Source organism: Muscardinus avellanarius (genome assembly GCF_963383645.1).
Source record: "Muscardinus avellanarius genome assembly, chromosome: 21".
NCBI lineage: Eukaryota > Metazoa > Chordata > Mammalia > Rodentia > Gliridae > Muscardinus > Muscardinus avellanarius.
The window spans coordinates 25,186,627-25,199,328 of NC_137807.1; the positions used below are offsets into that span (position 1 = coordinate 25,186,627).

The window sequence follows — 12,702 nt, forward strand, 5'->3', positions numbered from 1 at the left end:
GAACATTCAGGGTACTCTGCCTCCAAGCTACAACCCCAGCCCTATTTTATTTATGTATTATTATTTTTTTATTTGAAATAGGGTCTTGCTAGGTTGATGAGAGTCTCACCACTTGCTGAGGCTGTTCTTCAAATTTGCAATTCTCCTGTCTCTGCCTCCCAAATCCTGGGATTACAAGAATACGCCTCCAATCCCAGCATGTGGCCCAGCATCCCAGCATGTGCCCCAGGCTTGTAATCCCAGCATCCGGGAGGCTGAGACCAGAGGATCACAGGTTGTGGACAGCCTCCGCTACTTAGCAAGGCCCTTTGCAACTCTGTGAGACCCTGTTTCAAAACTGAAAAGACTAGCCGGGCGTGGTGGCGCACGCTCTAATCCCCGCGCTTGGGAGACAGGCAGGTTGGAAGCCAGCCTCAGCCACTTAGTGAGGCCCTTTGCAATTCAGTGAGACCCTGTTTCAAAATAAAGAATAAAAAATTGGGTAGGGGGTGTAGCTCGGAGGTCAAATGCCCCTGGGTTCCATCCCCAGACTCACACACACACACAAAAAAATAGAGCTGGGGTGTAGCTCCAGATAGAATGGCCCTCGGTTCCATTCCCAGACACGCCCAAAAAAAAAAAAAAAAGAAAAGAAGGAAAGACAAAAAAGGGTGCCCTGCCTCAGACTCCAAGGGCACGCCCTTCCTTGGGGACCTGGGTGCCACAGGACACTGGTGCCTTCCCACCCCGGGTCCGGGTCCTGGGGCTCTCCAAGCCCAGGGCTCCTGCTTCCTCCAGGCAGCTGGCCGGGGCCTCTCCACCTCCTCCACCCTCCTGCCTTTTTATTTATTTATTTATTTTTGGTACTGGGAAGTGAACCCAGGGGCATTCGACCCCCGAGCTACAGAGCTACACCCCCTGCCCTATTTTTTATTCTTTATTTTGAAACAGGGTCTCACTGAGTTGCAAAGGGCCTCACTAAGTAGCTGAGGCTGTCTGTGAACCAGGATCCTCTGGTCTCAGCCTCCCGAATGATGGGATTACAAGTGTTTACCATGCTGCAGCCTCCTCCTCCTCCTCCTCCCCTCCTCCTCCTCCTCCTCCTCCCCTCCTCCTTCTCCTCCTTCTCCTCCTCCTCCTCTTCTACCTCCTCCTCCTCCATCCTCCTCCTCCTCCTCCTCCTCCTCCTCCCCTCCTCCTCCTCCTCCTCCTCCTCCCCCCCTCCTCCTCCTCCCCTCCTCCTCCTCCTCCTCCTCCTCCTCCCCTCCTCCTCCTCCTTCTCCTCCTCCCCTCCTCCTTCTCCTCCCCTCCTCCTCCTCCCCTCCTCCTCCTCCTCCTCCCCTCCTCCTCCTCCTTCTCCTCCTCCTCCTCCCCTCCTCCCCTCCTCCTCCTCCTCCTCCTCCTCCTCCCCTCCTCCTCCTCCTTCTCCTCCTCCCCTCCTCCTTCTCCTCCCCTCCTCCTCCTCCCCTCCTCCTCCTCCTCCTCCCCTCCTCCTCCTCCTTCTCCTCCTCCTCCTCCCCTCCTCCCCTCCTCCTCCCCTCCTCCTCCTCCTCCTCCCCTCCTCCCCTCCTCCTCCTCCTCCTCCTCCTCCTCCTCCCCTCCTCCTCCTCCTCCTCCTCCTCCTCCTCCTCCTCCCCTCCTCCTCCTCCTCCTCCTCCTCCTCCTCCTCCCCTCCTCCTCCTCCTTCTCCTCCTCCTCCTCCCCTCCTCCCCTCCTCCTCCTCCTCCTCCTCCTCCTCCCCTCCTCCTCCTCCTTCTCCTCCTCCCCTCCTCCTTCTCCTCCCCTCCTCCTCCTCCCCTCCTCCTCCTCCTCCTCCCCTCCTCCTCCTCCTTCTCCTCCTCCTCCTCCCCTCCTCCCCTCCTCCTCCCCTCCTCCTCCTCCTCCTCCTCCCCTCCTCCCCTCCTCCTCCTCCTCCTCCTCCTCCTCCCCTCCTCCTCCTCCTCCTCCTCCTCCTCCTCCTCCTCCTCCCCTCCTCCTCCTCCTCCTCCCCTCCTCCTCCTCCTCCTCCCCTCCTCCTCCTCCTCCCCCTCCCCTCCTTCTCCTCCTCCTCCCCTCCTCCTCCTCCTCCCCTCCTCCTCCTCCTCCTCCTCCTCCTCCTCCTCCTCCTCCTTCTTCGTTTTGGGACAGGGTTTCCCTAAGTTGCTAAGGCTGGCCTCAGACTTCCATCCTCCTGCTTCAGCCTCTCGAGTACTGGGATGACAGGCGCTGCCATGCCTGGCTCTGGCTGGAGGCCATGTCTTGAGGTCAGGGCCATCCCTGGCTCCGGCGAACCTAAAGGAAGACTTCTTGTAACTGATGCAGGCGGCCTCCTCCGTCTCCCCCTTCTGCACGGTGCTGGGATGACCCTGCGCCTTCTACCTCCGGGCCCTGTTTGTTGCACCTGCTTCTGGGCACACTGGCGAGGCCCGGGCGGCCTCTACCCTTGTCCTCCGGCCCCGGCCTCCCGGGACGCGTCCAGGCGTGCCCCGGGCCGGGCAGTGTGGACGCGGTGGGCAGCCGGCCGGCCGGCCGCGAGGCGGCGGAGGGCGGGGTGGGACGGCGGGGGCGGGCGCTGCCGCCTGGCCGCCGCGGCTGGCCCGGGATCAGGGCGCCGATGTGGAATTTCCTGCCGCCCCCCGCCCGGCCTCGCACTCGGCTTCCGGCCGCCTGGCTGCCGCCGCGCATGGAGGGCGCAGGGCCCCGCGGGGCCGGGCCGCCGCGCTGGCTGCTGCTCGGGCCGCTGCTCTGGCTGCTGCCCGGGCCCGCGGCGTCGCAGGAGCTGAGCCCGCGCGGCCGCAACGTGTGCCGCGCGCCCGGGTAGGGCCGGGGCCGGGGAGGCGGGGAGGCCGGGGCGGCGGCATGTGCAAAGGCCCTGCGCCCGCGGAGGCGCGGGGCGGCGCGGGGCGGCATGTGCAAAGGCCCTGCGCCCCGGCGGCCTGAGCGCGGGGGGCGGCGCGGGCGCGGGTAGGGGCCACCGCGGGCCGGGGCGTGCGGCGACCGAGGGGCGGGGGCGGGGGCCGAGGCCCGGGCCCGTCGCCGGTGCCGGGAGGGCTCGCGGGGGAGCGCAGGCCGCGCCTCAGGGTCTCTGCCCAGCCGCGCCGGGGTCTTGGGGCCGCAGACCCTCCCCACTGCGCCCGGCCGGGCCTCCCCCGCCCAGGAATGCGGCCGGCGGGGCGGGGCGGGGCGGGGGAGGGCGCGCCCGCCGTCCTCCCGCGCAGACCCTCCTCCCCGCGGGGCCGGCCAGGGATGGCGAGCCGGGCCGGGCCTGGAGACCCCTGCGCCCCCACCGCCGGCCGGGGTTGCCCGGAGGACGGCTGCCTGCAACCACCAGCGGGCCTCGCGGGCCATCCCGGCCGGACCTGGGCAGCGCCTCCCCCTCCCTGGCCGTCTCCACCTCTGTGCTTGGTGATGGGCCCCCCACTCGGCGTGGAGGGGTGTCGCCCGCCGTGGTGGCGTGCTCTGAGCCCCTGGGGCTGCACCTCTCCTTGCTACCCTTGGAAGACCGGGAAGGGAGGGCGCCTTTAGCCAGGTTAAGCGGAGCACCGCCGGTAAGGTGGCCCAGGCCTGTAACCCAGGACCTGGGACGGAGACAAGGATTGCAGACTCCGGCCAGCCTTGGCCGCCTAGCATGACCCAGCTTCAAAATAAAATAACAAAGCCCGGCGTGGTGCGCTCGCTTGTAATCACAGCATTCCGGAGGCTGAGACAGGAGGGTGCGAGCAGCCGGAGACTCATCAGCGTAGTGAGACCTCTTTCTTCTCTGTCTTTCCTTCTTTCTCTTTCTCTCTTTCTCTCTTTCTTTCTTTCTTTCTTTCTTTCTTTCTTTCTTTCTTTCTCTCTTTCTTTCCCTTTCTTTCTTTCTTTCTTTCTCTTTCTCTCTGTGGTACTGGGGGTGGAATCCAAGGTCCCATCTGAGCCACATCCCCAGCCTTGTTTTTAAACATCCCACTAAGAGCTGGAGGGCCTCCCGCAGGCCGCAGACTTGGGTCCGCTGGTCTCAGCCTCCCGAGGGCCGTGTGTCCGCCCCAGCACACGCTGCCTTTGCGATGGCACGAGTGGGCGCTCGAAGCCCCCTGGCCTTGTGTGCCAGGCCGTCCAAGGAGCAAGGGTCTTGCTCTTGTTGGACCCACATGGGTCTGTGCTGGGTGACCGGCTGGACCCCAGCCCACTCCAGCATCCCCGGGGCCCCTGGAGCACACGCGGGCACCTCAGCCTGGCAGAGCGCTTGCCCGTGCCAGACGCCTCACGCATCTCGCTCTGTCCTGCCAAGCGCAGGCCCCGTCCCTCAGCGGAGGAGCCTGTGTTCGGGGAGGTTAAGCTCCCACCTGAGGTCACACAGCAAGTGGAAGGCCCGGGCATCAAGCCAGTGAGGTGTGGCCCTAAGACCAGGTGCAGAAGCCACAGGCCATGCGAGCCCAGGGCTTCTCGCAGCGGGGTAGCAAGGTTCCGAACCAGGAGGAACGGGGAGGACGCGGACCGGAGGCCTCGGGTCTCCCTGTGGAGGGCTCCCCGCGGCCCACGGCTGGAAAATTCAGGCCATTTGGGGGGTTTTGTTTTGTTTTAGTACTGGAGCTTAAACTCAAGGGTATTTCGCCTCTGAGCTCCACCCCCGCTCGATTTTTTTATTCTTTATAATAAAGTCAAGAGGATCATAGGTTTGAAGACAGGGAGATCCTGTTTCAAAATAAAAATAATAAAATAGGCTGGGCGTGGTGGCACACGCTTGTAACCCTGGTACTAGGGAGGCTGAGACAGGAGGATGGCAGGTTTGTGGCCAGCCTCAGCTACTTAGTGAGGCCCTCTGTAACTTAGTGAGACCCTGTTTCAAAATAAAGAATAATGTTTCAAAATAAAGAATAAAAAATAGGGCCAGGGGTGCAGCTGGGAAATAGAATGCCTCTGAGTTCAGTCCCCAGCAACACACACACACACACACACACACACACACACACACACACACACACACACAATAAAAAATAGGGCTGGTGAGGTGGTACACACTTGTAATGCCAGCATTCAGGATACTTAGTGAGGCCCTTTACAACTCATTGAGACCCTGTTTCAAAATAAAGAATAAAAAATAGAGCTGGGGGTGGAGCTCAGAGGTCAAATCCCCCTAGGCTCCATCCCCAGACCAAATAAATAAATAAATACACAAACAAACAAACAAAAATAGCCATGCGTGGTGGCGCACGCTTGTAATCCCAGCATTTGGGAGGCTGAGACTGGAGGATCACAGTTCGCAGACAGCTTCAGCCACTTACTGAGGCCCTCTGCAACTTAGTGAGACCCTGTTTCAAAACAACATTAAGCAGGGCTGGGGGTGTAGCCCGGAGGTCAAATGCCCCTGGGTTCCATCTCCACTACCTCAAAAAATAAAAAATAGGGCTGGAGGTGTACCTTGGAGGTACAATGCCCCTGGGTTCCATCCCCAGTACTGCAATAACTAAGTAAATAAATAAACAAATAAATAAAGTAAAAAAAACGGAGACAGCATCTTGGTAAATTGCAGAGGCTGGCGGGAGCGTGCGATCCTCTCACGTCGGCCTCCCAAGTAACGGGTTACAGGCTGGGCCGCCGTGCTCGGCTCAGGTTCTGGATGTTATGGGTCCCCAGTTTCCAACTTTGGCCCCGGGGAGAGCCGAGCTCTTGGTGGGAGGAGGCTCCCGTGGGCCCTGCGCCCTGTCCAGGTGTGCCAGCTATCTCGCGCTGGGCGTGATGGGGCGGCTCTGCGGGGGAACAGTGTGCAGGGCCTCCCTTCCTTCTGCCCCCGGCCAGGGCCAGGGGCTTCCCTCTCCTTCCAAGCCCTCCGGCCCTCCTTTTCTCTAAGGTGTGAATGGCTGCTGTGCCCCTGTAGGACTGAGGCTACGTCCTTCTGGGTCTGATGGCGCAGGGAGCTGCAGCCTGGGCGCTGTCCCTCTGCCCCAGCTTGGCCACACACCTGCGGAGTACGCAGATGTGCTCACTGGCTCCTGTCGGCCAGGGCCTCCATCCTGTGTGCCCAAGGGCCTTAGAGGCTGCTCCACCTTGAAGCACTCTGTTAGAAATGGCCTTCTGAGCCGGGCGTGGTGGCGCACGCTTGTAATCCCAGCATTCAGGACGCTGAGACAGGAGGATCACGGCTTGTGAACAGCCTCGGCTACTTAGTGAGGCCCTGTGCAATTTAGTGAGACCTTGTCTCAAAACAAAGAATAAAAAATAGGGCAGGGGGTATAGTTCGGAGGTCGAATGCCCCTGGGTTCCAGCCCCAGACCCGCAAAAAAAAAAAAAAAAAAAAAGGTTGGGGGTGTAGCTCAGAGATAGAATGCTAGAGTTCAATCTAAGAACGGAAGGAAAGATAAGAAAATAATAAAGGAGGGTTGGAAAGCCAGGCCTGGCGGCACCGGCCAGCTCCCCCAGTACGGAATCAAAGACAGAGGCCACCACACCTGGCCTCCACCCCAAACCCTGCCCGACAGCCCGGGGCCACCGCTGTCCGGCTCGGCCTCTAGCCACGGGGAGCCTTACCGCACTGCCCGCGCCCCTCTGCGTGGACCGTCTACACCCACTGCGCGGTCACGCAGGGAGCTCAGCCTGAGCGGGGCCCTCTGCGGGGCCTGGCCGCACACCTGCTCAGGACGAGCGTCCTCAGGGTGCCCCTCGCGGGTGCAGTGCGGGTGCGGGCCCGCGCTGGCCGCCCGGCCGGCGGCGGTGGGGAGGCCGCGGGAGGCGGCGCGGGGGAGGCCCGGCGGGTGCGGAGCTGGGGCGGCCGCGGCTCAGCGCCCTCTGCTCTCAGCTCCCAGGTGCCCACGTGCTGCGCGGGCTGGCGGCAGCAGGGGGACGAGTGCGGGATCGGTGAGTGCGGGGCCCGGCGGGCGGCGGGCGGCCGGCGGGAGGCGGGGGCGCGCCGCAGCTCGGCTGTCTCCCCGCAGCGGTGTGCGAAGGCAACTCCACGTGCTCGGACAACGAGGTGTGCGTGCGGCCGGGCGAGTGCCGCTGCCGCCACGGCTACTTCGGGGCCAACTGCGACACGAGTGAGCGCGGGCCGGCCCGGGTTGGGGGCGGGGCCGGGGCCGAGGTGGGCGGGGCCGGGTGTGGGTGGGTCCCCGATGGGCGGGGCCTGGTGGGCGGGGCCTGAGCCGAGGTGAGGGGTATCTGCGGTGGGTGAGGCCCTGGTGGGCGTGCCCCTAGCCCCAGGTGGATGGTGTTGGGGGGCGGTACCCGGGTGGGCGTGGTCTGGGCCGAGGTGGGCTGGTGGGGCCCCGTGGGCGTGGCCTGGGCCGAGATGGGCGGTGGCTGGGCTGGCGTGGGTGGGGCCCGGGTGGGCGGGGCCTCGTCGGAGGCGGGGCCCGCTGGAGCCTCGCTCCCCCTGGTCCCCGCAGAGTGCCCGCGCCAGTTCTGGGGCCCCGACTGCAAGGAGCGCTGCAGCTGCCACCCGCACGGGCAGTGTGAGGACGTGACGGGCCAGTGCACCTGCCACGCGCGGCGCTGGGGCGCGCGCTGCGAGCACGCGTGCCAGTGCCAGCACGGCGCGTGCCACCCGCGGAGCGGCGCGTGCCGCTGCGAGCCGGGCTGGTGGGGCGCGCAGTGTGCCAGCGCCTGCTACTGCAGCGCCACGTCGCGCTGCGACCCGCAGACGGGCGCCTGCCTGTGCCAGGCCGGCTGGTGGGGCCGCAGCTGCAACAACCAGTGCGCCTGCAACGCGTCGCCCTGCGAGCAGCAGAGCGGCCGCTGCCAGTGCCGCGAGCGCACGTTCGGCGCGCGCTGCGAGCGCTACTGCCAGTGCTTCCGCGGCCGCTGCCACCCGCTGGACGGCACGTGCGCCTGCGAGCCGGGCTACCGCGGCAAGTACTGCCGCGAGCCGTGCCCCGCCGGCTTCTACGGGCTGGGCTGCCGCCGCCGGTAAGCGCGGGGCGGGCGGGGGGGCGGGCGGCGCGCGGCGTGAGGGCAGCCGCTCCTGACCCTCCGCAGGTGCGGCCAGTGCAAGGGCCAGCAGCCGTGCACGGTGGCCGAGGGCCGCTGCCTGACCTGCGAGCCGGGCTGGAACGGGACCAAGTGCGACCAGCCGTGCGCGCCCGGCTTCTACGGCGAGGGCTGCGGCCAGCGCTGCCCGCCCTGCCGCGACGGCCACGCCTGCAACCACGTCACCGGCAAGTGCACGCGCTGCAACCCGGGCTGGATCGGCGACCGGTGAGGCTCCTCCGGGGCGGGCGGCCGGGCGGGCGGCGGGCGGGGGCGGGCCGCTGACGCCCCCCCCCGCCCCCAGGTGCGAGACCAAGTGCAGCAACGGCACGTACGGCGAGGACTGCGCCTTCGTGTGCGCCGACTGCGGCAGCGGCCACTGCGACTTCCAGTCGGGGCGCTGCGTGTGCAGCGCGGGCGTGCAGGGCCCCCAGTGAGTGGCGATGGGCGGGGGCCGCGAGCCCGGAGCGAAGTGCGAGGCGGGGGGGGGGGAGCCCGCAGGCCGGGCAGAAAGCAGGCCGTGGCCGGTGAAGGGCCCGCAGGTTGAAACGTTTTATGGAGCTATTTTTTGAGGGCAGGGAGTTGGGGGCCTTCCAGGAAGGTGGGTTGTTGTCCCCCCACCACTACCCTTTTCCGGTACTGGGGATGGAACCCAGGGGCATTCGACCTCCGAGCTACACCCACAGCCCTAACTTTTATTCTTTATTTTGAAACAGGGTCTCACTAAGTTGCAGAGGGCCTAAGTAGCTGAGGCTGTCTGCGAACCGCGATCCTGCGGTCTCAGTCTCCCAAATGTTGGGATTACAAGCGTGCGCCGCCACGCCCGGCTCAAGGCCCTGTTTAAAAAAATAAAAATTAGAGCTAGGGTGTAGATCAGTGTAGAATGCCCCTGGGTTCAATCCCCAGTACCAATAAAATAGGAGCGGGGCATGTCTGTAACCCCGTACGTGGGAGGCAGAGACGGGAGGATCTCCGGTTAGATGCCAGTCTTAGCGATTTTAGCAAGATCCGCAACAACTTAGTGAGATCCTGTTTCAAAGTAAGAAAAAAAAATAGGGCTGGGGTGCAGCTTGGAGGTAGAACACCAGTAATACGCGCGCGCACGTGAGAGAGGGAGGGAGGGAGAGGAGGAGAGGGAGGCGGTGGCAGGCAACCGCCGCGGCCCCGTGGCCGGCCTGACCCGACGCTCCCGCAGCTGTAACGAGACCTGCCCGCCCGGGCTCCACGGCGTGGACTGCGCCCAGGCCTGCAGCTGCCGCGAGGACTCGTGCGACCCGGTCACCGGCGCCTGCCGCCTGGGTGAGTGGGCAGGGCCGCGGGCTGGGGAGCGCGGAGGGTGCGGGCCTCGCTGACCCGGCGCCCCCCGCAGAGGCCAACCAGCGCAAGGGCGTGATGGGCGCGGGGGCGCTGCTCGCCCTGCTCCTCGGCCTGCTGCTCTCGCTGCTCGGCTGCTGCTGCGCCTGTCGCGGCCAGGACCCCGCCCGCAGGTGAGCCCCGCCGCGCCAGCCCCCGCCCACCCGAGCTTAGGCCCCGCCCGCTCTAACTCAGGCCCCGCCCCGCAGGGAGCTGTCCCTCGGAAGGAAGAAAGCCCCGCATCGCCTGTGCGGGCGCTTCAGCCGCATCAGCATGAAGCTGCCCCGCATCCCTCTCCGCAGACAGAAGCTGCCCAAGGTCGTAGGTGAGGACGGGGGCGGGGTCTCGGGGAACACCCGCGGGTGCCGGAGGATGTCGGGCAGCGGCTGTGAACCCCGGCTACCGCCTGATGTAGCCTGAGGAAGGCAGGGCTCTGGGTGTGCGGGGAGGCGGGTGGTCCTGCGAGCGAATTGGTCAGAGCTGCGCGGACCTCTGGGCCCGGTAGGCCCCTCCGGTGTAGACCACAGCCCGCCAGTGCGGGCCTACAGGGCGCCCGGCCCAGCCGAGGCCGGTCACCTCAGGACTTGGGAGGCTGGGACCGGGTGCGGCTTCAAGGGCAGCCTCCCAACTTAGAGGCCCTGTTGCAGAGTGAATTAGGGCTGGAGGTAGAAAGGCCGAGTTCACAGCTCTGCCCAAGGCGAGGGCCCCCCACTGTCTGGCTCCAGCAGTGTGCCCTGAGCCCTTCCTGATTACTGTCCCCAGACTCGTGTGTGAGCAGGACCCCACTGCCCCCCACCCCGCGCAGTGTGGTGCCTCCCCGAGGCCAGGCCTAGGCGGGCTGCGGAGGTGACCTGAGCCAAGGGCGGCCTGGCCACCTGGGCTCCCTCCACCCTCCGTGCCTCTGCACCCGCGTGCGCTGCACCCTTCTGCCCCTCTTTGTCCACCTCTCCCTCTGGGCACTTCCCAGCCCAGCTGCGTGTCGTGCTCACTTGCAGTGCATGCCAGCCTGGGCTGGGCTCTGTTCACATTTGGCAAACGAGGGCACAGGCTGGGGCGAGGCGAACCCTGCAGCTCCTGTCCGTCCCCCCTAGTGGCCCATCACGACCTGGACAACACCCTCAGCTGCAGCTTCCTGGAGCCGCCCTCGGGGCTGGAGCAGCCCTCACCCTCCTGGTCCTCCCGGGCCTCCTTCTCCTCCTTCGACACCACAGATGAAGGCCCCGTGTACTGCGTACCCCATGAGGGTGAGTAAGGTCTGCCTGGGCATCCTTTTAGACCAGTGCAGTGTGCCCGCCGTAAGATACCTATGCACACCTGCAAGCCCACTGGGGAGGCTGGAACAGGAGGATGGCAGGTTGGAAGCCAGCCTCCCGCAACTTAACAAGGCTCTGGGCAACTTAGCAAGACCGTTTCCCAATGAAAAAACAAAAGCTGGCTGAGAGCGTGGCTGGGAGGTAGAGCGCCCGGGTTCAGTCCCCAGTGGGCAGTGGCTAGCCCTACCTGTGCTGGAGGCACTGGACAGCGCCTGGAGCAAGGGCGTGGTCGTGCTGAGGGTGAGGTCAGAGCTGCAGAGCCACGGCTGGGCTGGGCTCGCTGTCACTAGTCAGGAGCAAAGCTCCTTTCTGGGGAAACGAGGCAAAGGAACGTTTCTCGGCCCGGGTAGTGAGTAGCGAGGAAAGGGCTGGGGCTCCACAGGGCTGGGGTGCGCCTGAGCCTGCAGTCCTGGGCCGCAGACAGCAGGAAGAGCCGACGAAGGCCCTGGTGACCTTGGGCAGGGGGCCCTGGTGACCTTGGGCAGGGGGCCGCGGCGCCTCCAAGGCTTTATTTCTTAAATAAACCCCCCTCGGAGATGTTGGAGGGTCAGATTTGATGCTGGGCACAGGCCAGGGCTGGGCTTCTGCCCCAAACGAGCCCCTCCCCGGCCGTCGGCCACGCGCGGAGCTCGGAACTGAGGCTGCACCGGCCCGGCCCCGGGGGAGGGGAGGGGGGTCCGGCGCCCGAGGCTGGAGCCGCCGCCCTTCCCTTGCCAGAAGCGGCAGCCCGCGGCCGGGACGCGGAGGCGCCCGCGCCTTCCCCGGCGTCCGCGGAGGAGGCGGCGCCCCTGGCCGCGTCCTCGGACAGCGAGCGGTCGGCGTGCAGCGTGGACGGGCCCGGCGGGGCGCTGTACGCGCGCGTGGCCCGGCCGGCCCGGGCCCGGGGCGAAGCTGGGGGCCCGTCGCCATCGCCCGAGCGCAGGAAGCCGCCGCCACCGGACCCGGCCACCAAGCCCAAGGTGTCCTGGATCCACGGCAAGCATGGCGCGCCCAGCCCCAGCCAGCGCAGACGGACACCCAGCGACGCGTCGGCGCGGCCCGCGCCCGCCGAGGAGGCCCCGGCGCCCGCCGCGCCCTCGCCGCCCCGGGCCCGGGCGCGGGGTCGGGGCCCCGCGGAGCCCACGGACGCGGGCGGGCCCCCGCGCAGCGCGCCCGAGGCCGCCTCCATGCTGGCGGCGGAGCTGCGCGGCAAGCCCCGCAGCCTGGGCCGCGCCGAGGGGCCGCCGGCCGCGCAGGGCCCGCGGGAGAGGCCGGCGCCGCCGCAGAAGGCCAAGCGCTCCGTGCCGCCCGCCTCGCCGGCCCGCGCGGCCCCGGCGCCCGAGGCGCCGCGGAAGAAGACCCCGATCCAGAAGCCGCCCCGCAAGAAGAGCCGCGAGGCGGCGGGCGCGCCCACCCTGTAGCCCGCGCCGCGCCCCCGGCTCCGCCTCGCTGCTGCTCGCCTCCCCGCCGCGCGGCCCTCGGCGTTTCCCGCGCGGCCTGGCACGGGGGCCTCCCATTGGCCGAGGCCCGAGTGGGGGGCTCTATCTGATTGGTCCGGGCTCTAGCAGCCGCTCCTCGATTGGAGGGTACGCTTCGGAATCCCCCCACTACTATTGATTGAGTTCTTAACGGGTGGTTCCTTCTCCATGGGTCGGACTATCCGACCAACTCGCGTCTTATTGGCCCAGACTAGGAGCTTTTGCTTAGAAACCGCCTCTTACTGGCCAAGAGTACACTTGGCTGGGGCTACTTTTTCATTGGCTGAGGCCAGAAGCACTTCTGCCCCGGCTCTTCTCATTGGCCAGGGCCTGGCGCCTCTGGCTGGAGGATTACCTGGCTTGGCAGTAGCTCCAGGCTACTCCCACTGGCTGGGCTTTAGGGCATCCAGTCGACCGAGCCTGGGGAGGAGGGCTGGTCTCTGCTCCTCAGGGGTCCCGCCCTTCTGGCCCCGGCCCAGCCGATCCCCCTTCCCCTGTGCTGGCCTCCCAGTCTTTGCCCCTCGGCTATCGAGCTGGTTTGGATGGCCTCCGGCCACCGCACACTGGGAACCCCAGGGGCGACTCCAGTGGCCTGCGGAGATGTATTTATAGGCCCCCCGGCAGGGCTGCTCCCGCCCCACCCTGGAGCCCCAGGACGGGCTCCTCCCAGCAGGGGCTTG

The 12,702-nt window shown here is 66.4% G+C and overlaps 1 protein-coding gene across 1 annotated transcript; it reads left to right on the forward strand.

The window, feature by feature from the left end:
• Positions 1-2,641: 2,641 nt before the first annotated feature.
• On the forward strand, positions 2,642-11,965 carry SCARF2 (scavenger receptor class F member 2; the record flags this gene model as incomplete). Its single annotated transcript, XM_080717746.1, has 11 exons — positions 2,642-2,775; positions 6,734-6,792; positions 6,870-6,971; positions 7,320-7,839; positions 7,909-8,127; positions 8,204-8,332; positions 9,095-9,198; positions 9,269-9,386; positions 9,462-9,577; positions 10,344-10,496; positions 11,283-11,965. 11 exons carry the CDS (start codon positions 2,642-2,644, stop codon positions 11,963-11,965), a joined length of 2,337 nt encoding a protein of 778 aa, XP_080573872.1.
• Between the last annotated feature and the right edge of the window lie 737 nt (positions 11,966-12,702).